Below are 14,699 nucleotides of genomic sequence, written 5' to 3' on the forward strand. Positions count from 1 at the left end.
TCCCGAACCGGTAACCAACTGCCAAAATCAATATCAAGTACAGATATATCTTAAGACATTTGGTCTGTTCTCTTCCCTGCCGGCTTATCTAGCCCAGACCAAGTGTTGGTGGGACAGGTGATAGGTTGGGGTGTGTGCTAGGTCAAGTTAGGTGATAGGTCCAAGTAAGTGATGGGGCTGAGTGGGTGATAGGTCCATGTAGGTGATTGGGCTAGGTTGGCAATGGGACTGGGTATTATGATGAGTTGGTGAAAGGGATGTGAAGAGCAATAGGAAAGTTGATGTGGCATGGCAGGTGAGATACCATGGTTGGTGAGGGGGCAAGGTAACCAATGACTGGGATTGTTTATTGATAGGTTTAGGTGAGGTACCATTTGGTAATAGGACTTGGTATGTGATGGGGTTAGGGAGGTGATGGGACAAGGTAGGTGATCGGGCAAGGTAGGTGATGGAGCTAGGTAGGTGACGTGACTAGTTATGTGATAGGGCAATGTAGGTGATTATACTAGGTAGGTGATGGGGCAAGGTAGGTGATAGGGCTAGGTAGGTGAAAGGAGTAGGTAGATGATGAGCAAGGTAGGTCATGGGGCTAGGTAGGTGCAAGGACTAGGTAGATGATGGGCAAGGTAGGTGATGGGGCTAGGCAGGTGATGGGGCTGGGTAGGTGATTAGACTAGGTAGGTGATGGGGCAAGGTAGGTGATGGGACGAGGTAGGTGATAGGGCTAGGTAGGTGAAAGGACTAGGTAGATGATGGGCAAGGTAGGTCATAGGGCTGGGTAGGTGATGGGGCAAGGTAGGTGATGGGACTAGGTAGGTGATGGCGCAAGGTAGGTGATGAGACTAGGGAAGTGATCAGGCAAGGTACCTACTTAGTCCAGTGACCTATCTAGCCCCAGCTAGATAGGTCACTGGACTAAGTAGGTCTTGGGGCAAGGTACATGATGGGGCAAGGTAGGTGACAGGACAAGGTAGGTGACAGGACTTGGTAGGTCATAGGGCGGGGCATGTGATGAGGCTAGGTAGGTCATGAGTGAGTGAGTAAGTGAGTTTGGTTTTACGCCGCTTTTAGCAATATTCCAGCAATGTCACGGCGGAGGACACCAGAAATGAGCTTCACACATTGTACCCATGTGGGGAATCGAACCCGGGTCTTCGGCGTGACGAGCGAACGCTTTAACCATCAGGCTACCCCACCGCCCAGGTAGGTCATGAGGTGAGATAGGCCCCTTATGGGCAAGGCAGTTGAAGGGGTCAAACAGGCGAAATACCAAGGGATTTTGACAAGCCAAATTAACTGTTTAAGATTAAGAAGGGTATTATTGTATAGTTGACATGCAGGTCACAACTTGCCAATAATCAAGCCCTGTCTTGAGGTATCAGAATGGCTGGAGCTATCTTACAACAACAGACATAACATGGCTCCTTTTCGTCTGGTGGTGATGATTAAGTAAAAGCACTTGTCAGTTATAAAATGCCTACATTCTTCATTACATAAGTCACAGCCAGGAAGTAATTCATGTTGGGGTTAAACTGGCTGACACAGCCAACCTGACTTTTCATTTTGTAACAAAACCATTTGTCCAAGTTGCCAAATTGATAGTTGGTAACAACATGTGTTAGTAACAAACAGAAGTAATTGCTGCATGTCAAACGCTCAAATGCTTGTATTATGATTCATTTGCTGAGTAAGCAAGAATTATTTACAGGTTATATCACATGAAAAGAACATTTTCTTCAGTTTTCAATCATAAAAATGATAGTCAAAAATTACTGAAACCAATACAATTTCATCATGCGTGAGTGACTTAATTGGTGAGTCTTCCAGTTCAATCACACTGACTTAATGTTAGAGGAAAAACCATGGTCATCCATGCTTTAAATGTTGACTACTTTAGTCGTGTTGGTAAAACCTACAAGCCTAGGTTTGGAGCAGACAAACCTAAAACTATAGTTAGGTTGATTCTGAGATTTAACTCATAACAACAGAATGTCATAATGCCTAACAATGATAGCCTGAGACAAAGAACTCAGCATAGCAGATGGCAGTGCCTTTACAACTGAGGCACCTGGGTCCACTTTAATGGCATATAAATTACATGCAAACACCTAGTTGCGGGTACAGCAACGTGCAGTAAACTTGGACAAGGTACTGTGACTATGTGTCCCAGTCCACCCAGCTATGAGTGGGTACCTCGCAAGGATGAGAAAGCCGTAAAACTCAGTGCGCCTAGTGGCTGCAAGAGTTGTATGCTCCCTGGGGAGTTGAGATTGATAATACGATGTGCCATTGAGATTGACATCCAGTGAACAAGGGAAATACCAGCGCCTTGAGCATTTACTAGTTACGTGGATATAAAAAATAATAATATAAATAATCATAATAACATATTCTTGTTCTCTTATGTTCAATCAGTGAAAAGCTTCATAGCCCCAGTTAGACATGAGTTTGTGTAAAATATGCAAAAGAACTTAAGATTATCTCATAACTTTTGAGTGAGTGAGTTGAGTTTTACGCCGCACTCAGCTATATGGCGGCGGTCTGTAAATAAACGAGACTGGACCAGACAATCAAGTGATCAACAGCATGAGCATCAATCTGCGTAATTGGGAACCGATGACATGTGTCAACGAAGTCATCGAGCCTGACCATCCAATCCCGTTAGTCGCCTCTTACGAGAAGCATAGGTTACTGAAGATCAATATTCTAACGCAGACCTTCACGGGTTCATAACTTTTGAACTGCTTGCTTACTGGTATACATTAAAACTTTCAATAGTCCAAAAGCACAACACTGCATTATCCTTTATTGTATCCTGTTCAACTTGCATCTATGTATATCCTCAGGGGCCGTGGGGTAGCCTAGTGGTTAAATCGTTCGCTCGTCACGCCAAAGACCCAGGTTCGATTCCCCACATGGGTACAATGTGTGAAGCTCATTTCTGGTGTCCCCCGCCGTGATATTGCTGGAATATTGCCAAAAGCAGCGTAAAACTAAACTCACTCACTCACTCACTATGTATATCCTCACGTTTTCAGTTGATGATAAAATACAGGCATCTCATACACATGAGTAAGTGAATATAGTTTTATGCCGTTTTTAGCATATCACAGTGGAGAACACCTGAAATGGGCTTCACACTTGACATACATGAAATCCCTGAACTTTCAATGGATTTTTTAATCCCAAATGATTTTATATTTGTCATCATTGGTTATAAAATACTCAAAAGAGTCGACTCAAGAATTACAAATATACTGGATGCCCGAAAAAAGAGAACCTATCAATACCAAATTTTAACATGTCAGTTAAATTCCTCAACATCTCAAAAAGTATCACAAAAATAGAATTAGAAAGTAACTTGTCCTGACTAATTTTCCACTTGCCCTGATTTTATGACATAATCATGATGGTGTAATTCTGAAAGAATAAATCAACATGGTATTTGATGTTAATGTTTACTGGACTATTTATTGAAAAGTGATAAATATCAAAGAAAGATAACTCTACTTTATTATCATTGCAAAATTTAGTAGCTACATTTTTACATGAAATTAAATCCTATTCTATTTGCAGTTTGAAACCATAAGTGGAAATTATCTAGTAGCCCACGGACAAGTAAGATACCATTACTTGATTGCCCGAAATGAAAACTGACTTGTCCCGGGCGTCGGCTGATGGGATTTTTGAACCCCTGAAGTCACTAAAAATTATTCATGAAAATATTTTAAAATTTGAAATTCCGGCCAGTTCTAATCTGATGATAAGAAGAGTAACCAAGACATCAGGTATACTTTTGTTGTTAAGAAGTTAATCTATACAAACAGTGCCTCCCTCCTACAAGACTGTTGTAACAATTTAAGATGATCTAGGGAGTGTTAGCAGTGTTTACTACCAAACTCAGTGGAGATAGGAGACAGTCTTGTGTGTTCTCTTCACTTCTGCCCGGTGACAGAGAGTGGCTGCTCACCTTGATCTTGCAAGCTCAGACTTGTGTTTTTTATACTTCAACAACTGAAATATTCTTGATAAGAACAATGTTGGACTCAGCTGATACTGTGTAACACTCAGCTGATACTGTGTCACATTGAATGATTGTTCAAGCAGTTACTAAGTTAATTCACTCCAGTTTGCATGAAGTGACACAGCTCAATAATATACTTGCTTGTCTCAGTGGGAGCCAACTTGGAGTTACAGCTAACTGAGATTAAACTATTTGTGTGTAGGTGTCGGTGTGTGTTGTAACGGCAAGTTTCTTAGCGGTTGACAGTTTGATACATGGGAGTTAGCTCCCTTGTGTACGGATGCTTGAAGCGAGCGGAAAATATGAGTGCGATGTGGTTTGCGAATTTCCAAGTCATGGTGTACTCTGATACAGCATAATGTTGCACGTACTTTATAGTCAGTAGCACTAACAGAGCCAGCACGAACATTGAAGTCTGTGTCGTTATGATTGCGAGACTGTTTGCCCGTGACGGGATTGAATTTTGGACTGCGAATGCGATGATATGTGCAAATGCGAAATACAAATTGACTGGAATCTGACCTCTCCTGTTGTTCTTCGATCTTGGAAACATTACATGTGTTCTTTCACGGTGATAACACACTGTTGCCATGCCGTAGTTTAACATGGATGCCCCATTCAGACAAGCTGACCAGTCTTTATGGATACACAATGCCATTTAGAAAGTGGTCAAATGTAACATGTTACACTTTCTTAGTAAAGTACAGGTTCTAGTGCTTTTGTTGGGTTGAGTCCCATCCAGGATTCGAACCCACACCCTCAGTCAGGCACCTAATCGCCAGCACACAAAGTCAGCTGCTTAGCCCACTCTGCAACTGCGAAGTGGATGTCACCGTGGAACTCCCAAATATAATATATGTGACTAGTCTTTGTTTTAGCTTCTCAATGCTCAGTGCAGCAGGCAGGGAAAAAACAAGTGTCAAATTTTGATATCATTTCTTACGATGTGGCTCAACATTCAAAACAAAAATTTCAGCAAATATACTCACTCCAAGTTGTTAACCGACAATAGTCACTGTTCCAACGTTAGGGATAGGACAAAGGCCTCTCATGGACAAAAGAAATGGAAATCTTAGTGATCTATCTGCACCTGTTCAGAAGATGATATTTGGCCCCAAATCTGCAGCAAATGTCCGTAAAAGCTCTCAAAATGAGGATTAACTTCCAGTATCATGTTTATACGTATACAGTCATTGCTTTTTTGAAGGAACTTGTACATCACTGATAACAGGACCATTAAAGGAGAGGTTTTATTGTTTAGTTATCCAATTATTGTCTGTTTTTTGTTTAACGCTGCACTCACCAATATTCCAGCTATATGATGGTGGTCTGTAAATAATTAAATCTGGACCAGACAATCCAGTGAATGATGTCATGAGCATCAGTCTTTGCAGTTGGGATACAATGACATGCGTCAACCAAGTCATTGAGCCTGACCTCTCGATCATGTTAGTTGCCTCCTATGACGAGCATGGGTTGCTGAAGACCAATTCTAACTCATGGGTCTGTACATTATTACACTGAATTCTCTGTTGACATACAAATTACAATGTTAGAAGACCCCTGAATTTAAGAACTTATGGTTATCTTATTTTGAACAAAATCAGAGGACACCTCATATGAAATCCAAATCAAATCCCTGAATCTGCATCCAGATATCACCCTCAAGGTCACACACTGCACTGAAAGCCACATACAGCTCCAACATGAAGTCTTCATTAAAAACTACCAGTGATTCAATCACGCCACTATCTGTTTGTACTCAAGAATGTGGTTCTAAATAAGGCTACAATCTGATTCTTTCTGTGCTACCAAAGCTAAGTTTTTAAATTGTCTGATTAAACAGCTTTTATTGAACAAAGTTTACAAATAGTACCAACAACATTCAATTCAATTGAGGATCGAAAAACCTGACAATGACTCTCTTCTTTAAGCAACCTTTACTAAGGTTGACCTTAAAGGTCACATGCAACACAAAACACAACTTTGCAGATACTGATACCTTTCGGTATAGACTTACAGCAACAAATTATTAAAAATGCAAATTCAACTTATAAAGTTGAAAAATAAAGCGATGAAAAATACCTCGCGAAATCGGAGTTCAAACGATTCACTAATTTCACCCCAGCGCTGGGTTGAAAAGTTATTTCAACAGCTGTGCTGCGCTGCGCCAATAGCACATGCACAGTGATTAGGTTCACGCAGCTTGAACCGTGAAGGCGACTCGTAAAAACACAGCAAGTGATGCGTGCAAGGATTATCGCTGTAGTCGAACTTGGAGAACAAAAGATGTTTCTTGTGATTACAAGCATCTTTGGTCTGCAGTAATAAAAATACACTGGCCCAATACTTTTTCTTATATGTTTTCACATATTGCTTTTTGGGGGTTGGCAGATTTGCAAACCAAGTTTTCAAGAAAGTGTAGCATTAGAAATACTAAACTCTTTGTTAAAAAAAATTGCTCAGCTTGAAAATTGAAATGTTTTAATACATGTCTATGGAAACATAGAAATATATGTTGATTGTGATAAGCAGTCTCTGTCACAGACAATACTCAATGTCTGTTTTTTTACACCTATGTGTCTGCCTGCCTGTCTGCTAATGACAATATGCAATACACAACTTCAGTCATTGACCACATGCAATTTGAACTTGAAACGTATCAGGTTATACACCATATACAAAATACAAAATACTGTCTCTGTCACATTATGTAATTACACAGACAGGCAGGTGTGATACTTGTACACATGACATGTTATTATGTCTGTGGGTTGAAAACAAACTGCATCCATTTTTCTCGGATGACTGGATTGGACGGAAACCGGTGCAAACTCAGATTGTCAGTTTCAAGTCCTGCTTTGTACTTGAACAACGACGGTTTCCAGCCACGCAGTAGTTCACCATCTCAGTATTTGTTGATTGGATCGAACGCAAATGCAGAAAAAATGAGCATGTATTTACAAAACCCAACATCTCTATATACACACACAATGAGCCCTCAGCGTATCGGCAAATGAACCAGCCAATAAAAGGCTTCGTTACACTTGAGTGCACACCCACCCGCTCTGACTGGGTTCGGTCTCCCGGGTGCTTCGTTTCGAGGGAAGTAAACCCATGTATCAAATATTGCACTTTTGAATTGCGATTGTACGCTAATAAGTTTGTTTATTTGTTTTTTCATAATCAGCAATGTATATTATATGTCATGAATAAGTGATAATTGTGTTCTAATTATGTTTGTTTTTTTTTGGTTGCATGTGACCTTTAACACTGCACTAAGATTACCACAGTGACTTACGATCACCTTAGTGCTTTGTGAAAGGATGCCCAGGTCTACAAGACTGCAAATGATAACAATATAGATTGGTTAATACATTACATCATATTATATTAGCCCAGTGGTTAAAGCGTTAGCTCGTCACGCCGAATACCCTGATTCGATTCCCCATATGGGTACAATGTGTGAAACCCATTTCTGGTGTCCCTGCCGTGATGTTGCTGGAATATTGCTAAAAGCAGCATAAAACTAAAAACTCAGTCACTCACAAATACATTACAAAATACATATAGTGCTCAAATAATCAAACTACCCTTTATTATAAAAAGGTTTCAACAAAAAGGTAAAATAATGCACAGTTAATTTCAAATGATTCCGGTCATTTATTGTGGTTATGCGATGACTCGGCCACAAACCTGGCTACAGAATGAATTCCATAAATTGTCTTTCATTCGAGGCTCTCTGGCCACATATTATAATTTTAGTCCATATGTTATTGTCTGGCAGTATTTAAAGGGTCAAACACTTTAATTGTGGTGTCCCACGTTATTTACCATATTTACATCATTCACAAAATGTAAGTGCACAATATATACTGAGAGAAACAAATAAAGGATAACAAGAAAATTTAAGTGTTCCTTTATTATTTTCTATTTTTCATCGCCACAGCGCTATTTAAAGCTGGCGATGAAAACTGGAAAATAATAAAGGAACACTTGAATTTTCCTGTGACCCTTTATTTGTTTCTTTCAGTATATCTTGTCTAATAAAAACATGTCAATCAGATTGCTGTCATGCTGTCCAGTCATGATCAAACTTGACAATCACGCTGACAAAACAGGTGGTACACCCCTGGTTCACACAGACATTAACCAGCATATAGTTCTGTATCATGTAATCCAGCTAATATCCCTGATGTAATCTACCAGATTTCACCATTTCTCTTCCCTGATGGACAGAAACTGCACTGAGATGAGTTTCAATTAAGACTGATACAATCACAACATCGGAGGGCCTACACTGACACGAGCTTCATCAATGATTCACTGATTCCTACGTGATCCCGAAGATAATGGTCTACAGCATCGATAAACCGATTCTAGACATGCTTGACATGGTTGCATGACATAAATTTCTCAGTGAAGAGACACAGAATAAATCATATCTTCCAATGATACTACATGCAAGTACTTACACACAGTGTATGAAATTACCATGTTTCTCTGGTCCTTGTGTGAGTGAGTGAGGTTTAGTTTTGCGCCACTTTTAGCAATATTCCAACAAAATCATTGCATGGACACCAGAAAAAGGCTTCGCACACTGTACCCATATGGGGAATCAAACCTTTGTCTTTGATGTGACAAGCTAACGCTTTAACCACTAGGCTATCCCACCAACCCTCTCTGGTCCTTGAGGTTTGCTGCCAAAGAAGTTGAATCAAGGGACCCCCCTAAACATACCTAATATTGAATTGTTAACACTGGGGTAATTAAAAGTATCTTTCCAATTTCATATTTAATTTGAAAAACTATTTATAGATACATGATTTTCTTCTCATCCTTATGGGAAAGTATAGGTCAGATCTTTATCTACCCACAGTCCAAATCGAAAGAAAATTTGGAGGGACTAGTTGTTTTATCCTAATATCAAGTTATGCGTGTGTGCATGCGTATGTGTGCACGCACATGTGTGCGTGAGGAGGAGAGACGGAAGGGGTGAAAGAAGTGTATGATACCGTATTAATTCCAAAACCATCTCCTCCCTTTATAAAAAAATTTCAGTCCCAACATTTCAAGTACAGCAAGAAACATAAACCAAACAAATTACTAGTACTAAATAGTTAAACATTGACTGCAATTGTAGAGTTCACGCCTTCAACCCCCCTGCGAGGCATAGTAAATAGCTGAATAACCCTATAATATTCATAAAGATTTAACAGATGGATGTGTTGATCTACCGGCAGATATTTATCAGTCATGAAAAGTATGTGGACACCATTTGAGTACTGAGTTATTAATACCTCCTAAAATGCAGTCTTAGACAAATTGTGATTAGCTCTGCTTCAGACAGCCATGAATTCACCTGAGTGAGTGTGTTTTACGCCACTTTTAGCAATATTCCAGCAATATCATGGCGTGGAACACCAGAAATGGACTTCACACATTGTAACCATGTGGGCAATTGAACCTGTGTCTTCAGCATGATAAGCAAACACTTTAACCACCGCCCTGAAATCACTTGAAGCAAGACCCCATATCACTCTTTTACAGACAAATCTGACCTCAAGACACCACTAATACAGGAAATGAAATTAAGGTGTTGTGATTCACTGAAAATATCTTTCATTTGGACAACCTATCAATCTGTGACTTGCCTTGAACCACTCATCCTAAACCTGAGTGAAAGAAAATGAAGTTCAATCAAGTAAGCTTAGCAAATATACTAGTCAATATTACAAAACATATTTAGGGAATTGAAAATGAAAATGTCAGCAGATAACATTGTTGTTTATTCAGAAGATCTTGTCTCCTAAAGAACAACATCTACCTATACGTCAGTGTCAGAGGCATTGCCATGTTTCTCAGCCACGGGTAAGTGGGTGGTAGGTTTTGACAGCCGCTAAACGCTTCTAATCAATGAAATCTGTCCATGGTTCTCACTGTGACTCTCATTTGTCTGGGTTGGGTTGTGAGCTGGGACACTGACTGAGGCCTGATGTAAGGTAGGTTTACAATGTAAATAATGAGCAAAAAATCTATTGAAAAACTATAGAAAGACATCCACTTATAATGCATGGCAACCATCTGCTACCATCACTGTGTGAGGCATTAGATTTTTTTGTGTTTGATTAAATTATCAGCATTTTTTCTTTAAAGGAGTCAGTTAACAGTTAATTTAAATAACAAAATCAAAACTGTTGATTATTCTCTTACTCTCCGACTATTATAAGTTCAGATCAAAAGTTTGTTTGCTACATCAGAAATAGGACCTTACTATAATACCCATAGTGTTAACCGTTTCTTAGATGTATAAAATTGTATCACCCTTTTAAACTGTTCAACAATTTATCACTTTTTCAAGATGCTGAAATAAGTTCAATGTTTACCATTTTAATACTAATAACCCAAAATACCTCCCTGATCATACAACAGAAAGTCAAAACCAAATCACCTGTAGACCTATATCTGCAAAAATACATAACAAAGGTATCAAATCTAAACATTTGATTTTGTGTAATAACTGCTAACACATTCCAACAATATCCTTCAAAATCATGCATATTTTCATGGGATTTCGTTTTGGTGATCAGCTACTTATACTTATTTTAATACACAATAAAAATCAAACATAACATAATCAGAACCATTCTGAACATTATACACAAATCTTCTCACCTGAATTCTGCAACCTCAACTCCAACAAATTAAAATAATCAGGATCCAAACAAAATTGGGAAATATTTTGAGTATACGGGTCCATTTCCATACTGCCTGTCTAATGTCAGTAAACCCAAAGATCCGTCAACCTTATGGTACAACTATTTCCAACATATGGATTATTTTCCAGCTTTAGTCTTACATTCATGTAATGAGATCTTTGTAGATATTAATCTGAATTTTCTGCTAGCTAGGGTAGCTGTGTCCTTTGACGGTTGGCTTAAGAGCCTATGAGTAATCTGTCGACATGTTTGTATGACCAGTTTTACATAGCACTGTACTTAGTTAAGAGCATGGTCTTTGCATCTATTTATATACAACACACATTGATCAGTGATGCATTTCACAGCAACATTTAATACCAAGCTATGGGCCTGGTTTGTAGGTGTATTTTATATTATATACACTCAGTGTTTTATGTCCAGGGATCATGTGTTCCTTCAAGTGTCCTCATTTGGTGTTTGAATGTAGTTACGCACTAAAAAATTAACCTGCTGATATGTATTTAAACATATAAAGGTTGTTCATAACAATAGTAGAATCTACTGACAAATCTGTGTCAACATTTCTGATACTACTTGTCTGACCTTGACATTTGTCATCATAGTAGACTATTGTTGCACACTATTATAAGCTGAGCTTACTAGATGAAACAAAATGTTACTACCATCTTTGATATCAAACTGTTGGCTGCAGTCACAGACTGGTAAACATGCAGCTGTGTAAATATTGGATGATTAAATGGGTGTTAATTCTGACATGGCGACAGTCTTTTTGTTAAGAAGGTATTTAGTGAGTAAGAATGACTGCCTGATGACAACAATGGACACTTTGGACAACAATGGGCACTTTCACTTTAAAAGTACAGATAAACATTATAATGCAGGGGTGGAAATAACTTTAAAATTGATAGTGTACTCCGGTACAGTGGCACATGTAATGTCACTTGCCCTGATAATCTTTCCACTATATCGACCGTTTTCCTGCTGATTTTTTAAATAAACAACATAATTAACATTGGAAAGTCAACTGGACACCGGTACAGTGTGATATACAAAATTTCATATTGAGGCACCGTATTCAAGCACCTTCAGCAGGGTTGTTATTAAGTTGAAAATACTATATAATAAAAAGATATTAAAATACAATGGAGTGCAAAATTTACTAAGAACTAGTCATTTTAAGAAGGGATTCAATTTTTACACATTTTTCATTCTGGTAGACAAGGAAACAAATCAGGGAAAGAATATGTTTTCTGTGTCCAAAGTCAATAGCTGAAAACCCTTCCCTGCCTCCACCCCCTCATGTCTTGTCCTGCATTATCTTCCCCCCCATCAATACCTGAACTTGTCATGCTTGTTCCCATGCCATGCCCATGTTTGGCAGCATGCATGTCTAGCCATTAAGAGTTGTCTCCCTTCATGTGCTGTATGAACAATGAACTCGTGATCCTTTCTAATCCTGCTCAGCAAGCCTGATAGACTAATGCTTAATCCCTGAATATATTTTTGATAGTATAAAAAAACAACATTTAATTGAAAAGGAGTCCCAGTGAGTTGGGAGATTCAGGCCTGAACCCATCATGCCTGAACCTGGGGAAATCTAGACTTGCTTCATTTAGGGCTTAAGCATTGCAGGGAGGGATAGGCAGTAGGGAAAATAATGTGGTTCTGGGACTGTGAGACAGACTTCGAGCCTGACTGTAGATAAAGATGTATCACAGAAAATTAGTTCAGATCAGTCAGTAAAGAAACTGAGGTGAACTGAACTAAGATATTTGCAACTATTTCTTTTCCAGTTTTCATTAACATTTACCTCACACTATAACAATAACACAACATTTGGTTCGAAAATGAAACCAGTCGTATTGATTTCAGTCCGTCTGGGTGAGCCAATGAAAGCATTCTTGTCAACAAACCTATGCACTATCATGAAAAAATACACTCTCTCTCTCTCTTTCTGTCTCTGAGTCTTCACACAGCTCAACTCAATTCTGACTTTGTAAATTGATTAAAGATAATCAGAACTTGTGGTAGATGTATATCTATATCACTTAACAATGAGCCATTTTGTTCTTTAGCCTGATCACAGAATGCAGAGGAAAATAGTTCTGTGTATTAACTTCCTGACATGGCAAAACACTGCTTCTACCAGTGCAACACCAGTAAAAAATAGGAAAAACAAACTGGTCTCTAAAGAATCTACTTATACATGACACCTCAAGTCTAAGAAGAGCTGTGTACTCTATAGATTTAACTCATGGTGCACATTCCTACCTTGAGCATCTTTCTGGTCATCAGTGTCATCAGTGTCATCGTCAGAGTCACTGCTGATGGTGTAGTCGTATGTTTTGTCCCACTCCTGGTATGACTGGAAGGCATTGCGATAATTCTGGTTGCGACCTGCCAACACAAATAGACATATTTCAAACCTGGTGAAAATATTGATGTTGCTGTGAAAGATGCTGTTAATGGTATTTTCAAAAGGAGGATGTGTTCTGGAGTCTTGACATTTGCTGCCATAGTACATGTACCATATTTGATTATGGGTACTTGATTTTTGTACAAGAACCTTGCAATTGTTTGATCCACATTCAAGAAAAGTATTTGAATATGGGTACCTATACCTTTGTAACTGTCAGATATAAATGTGATGTTATTGTAGGAAAATAACTATGAAAGTCATTTTATTTACAAACAAGTGTCCGTGCAATTGTTTGATCTGCATTCTTGAAAATAGTGAGTGAATAACGAGGCATATGACTTTATTGATAACAATTTTTGTATATTGCACAGAGTCAGTTGTTATCCATAAAGTTTTATGATTTGTTAAAAGTTCTTGTGTTTCAACCATAATGATTCAGAACTATTGCACTAAACGAAAAACTTGCACTAAAGAAAACATACTAATTATACAAGCAAAAGAAAATGACACATTGATAGATGCAGATTAATTACATGAAAAGGTTTAATGCCATTATGAAATAATTATTTGATTTTCACCCTGCCAGCCTCACCTCCACGCATCTGTCTCACATCGTTTTCCTCTCCCCAATTGCCAAAACAGTATCCATTTCTATTTTTGGTAAATACACGGAGTGAGTGAGTAAGTGAGTTTAGTTTTACCCTGCACGCAGCAATATTTCAGCTACACGGCAGCAGTCTGTAAATAATCGAGTCTGAACCAGACAATCCAGTCATCAACAGCATGAGCATCAGTCTACGCAATTGGGAACCGATGACGTGTCAACCAAATCAGCGAGCCTGACCACCCGATCCCATTAGTTGCTTCTTAGGACAAGCATGGGTTGCTGAAGATCAATTCTAACCCAGATTTTCACTGGTTCAAACAAGCCAGGTGAGTTGGTGACTTATTGATGTAACAAGCCCCTCTTAAAAGTTGCATGTCCTGCATGCAAGAGTATTAAAACATTATCATTTTTTCTGAGATTTACTTTACTCTTTGCCTTGAACATTTACAGCTTTATAATCACAAAGGTACTTCTTGCTTTCAGATAAGAAAGTCACAAATCAATGATTAAATTACTGACATTGTCAAAGTCAGTGTGGCATTGAAATTTACTACTAGACAGACTGCAGGTCAAATACATTCTACCTAATGTTACTAGTACTGGGATTGCAGGCAGGCAGTTATTTTGTACACAAGTGATGGGGCGTGGTGGCCTACATGTCTAAAGAGCTGCAATTCAAATTTGCCCTGATTGTGTTTACTTGGTTTGTCACACTATACCCATTCTCTTGGGTTTCAGAAAAACGGTAAAAATCTGAGATTATAGGGGAAAAATTCCTTGGTAAAAAAGTCCTTTAGTAGTAGGCCTAGACTATCTCATGTCATCATGTGATGCATTATGTAACTTATAACTTATAATGTTAACTGCAGTCATTTCGTATGATTTTTATATCAACATTTCAGTATGTCATTATGTCATTATGTCATA

At 38.6% G+C, this 14,699-nt stretch overlaps 1 protein-coding gene across 3 annotated transcripts in view; it reads right to left on the reverse strand.

Moving 5' to 3' along the window:
* Window positions 1-14,699, reverse strand: part of LOC124281816 (cytosolic carboxypeptidase 2-like) — a 95,567-nt gene that overhangs the window by 69,707 nt on the left and 11,161 nt on the right. For all 3 annotated transcript variants that reach the window (XM_046717809.1, XM_046717810.1, XM_046717811.1), the window contains exon 4: window positions 13,018-13,143. In XM_046717809.1, coding sequence (XP_046573765.1) covers window positions 13,018-13,143 — 126 coding nt within the window. The remainder of the gene's footprint in view (window positions 1-13,017; window positions 13,144-14,699) is intronic.

Source organism: Haliotis rubra, unplaced genomic scaffold (genome assembly GCF_003918875.1).
Source record: "Haliotis rubra isolate DU_JTF1 unplaced genomic scaffold, ASM391887v1 Scf29, whole genome shotgun sequence".
Lineage (NCBI taxonomy): Eukaryota > Metazoa > Mollusca > Gastropoda > Lepetellida > Haliotidae > Haliotis > Haliotis rubra.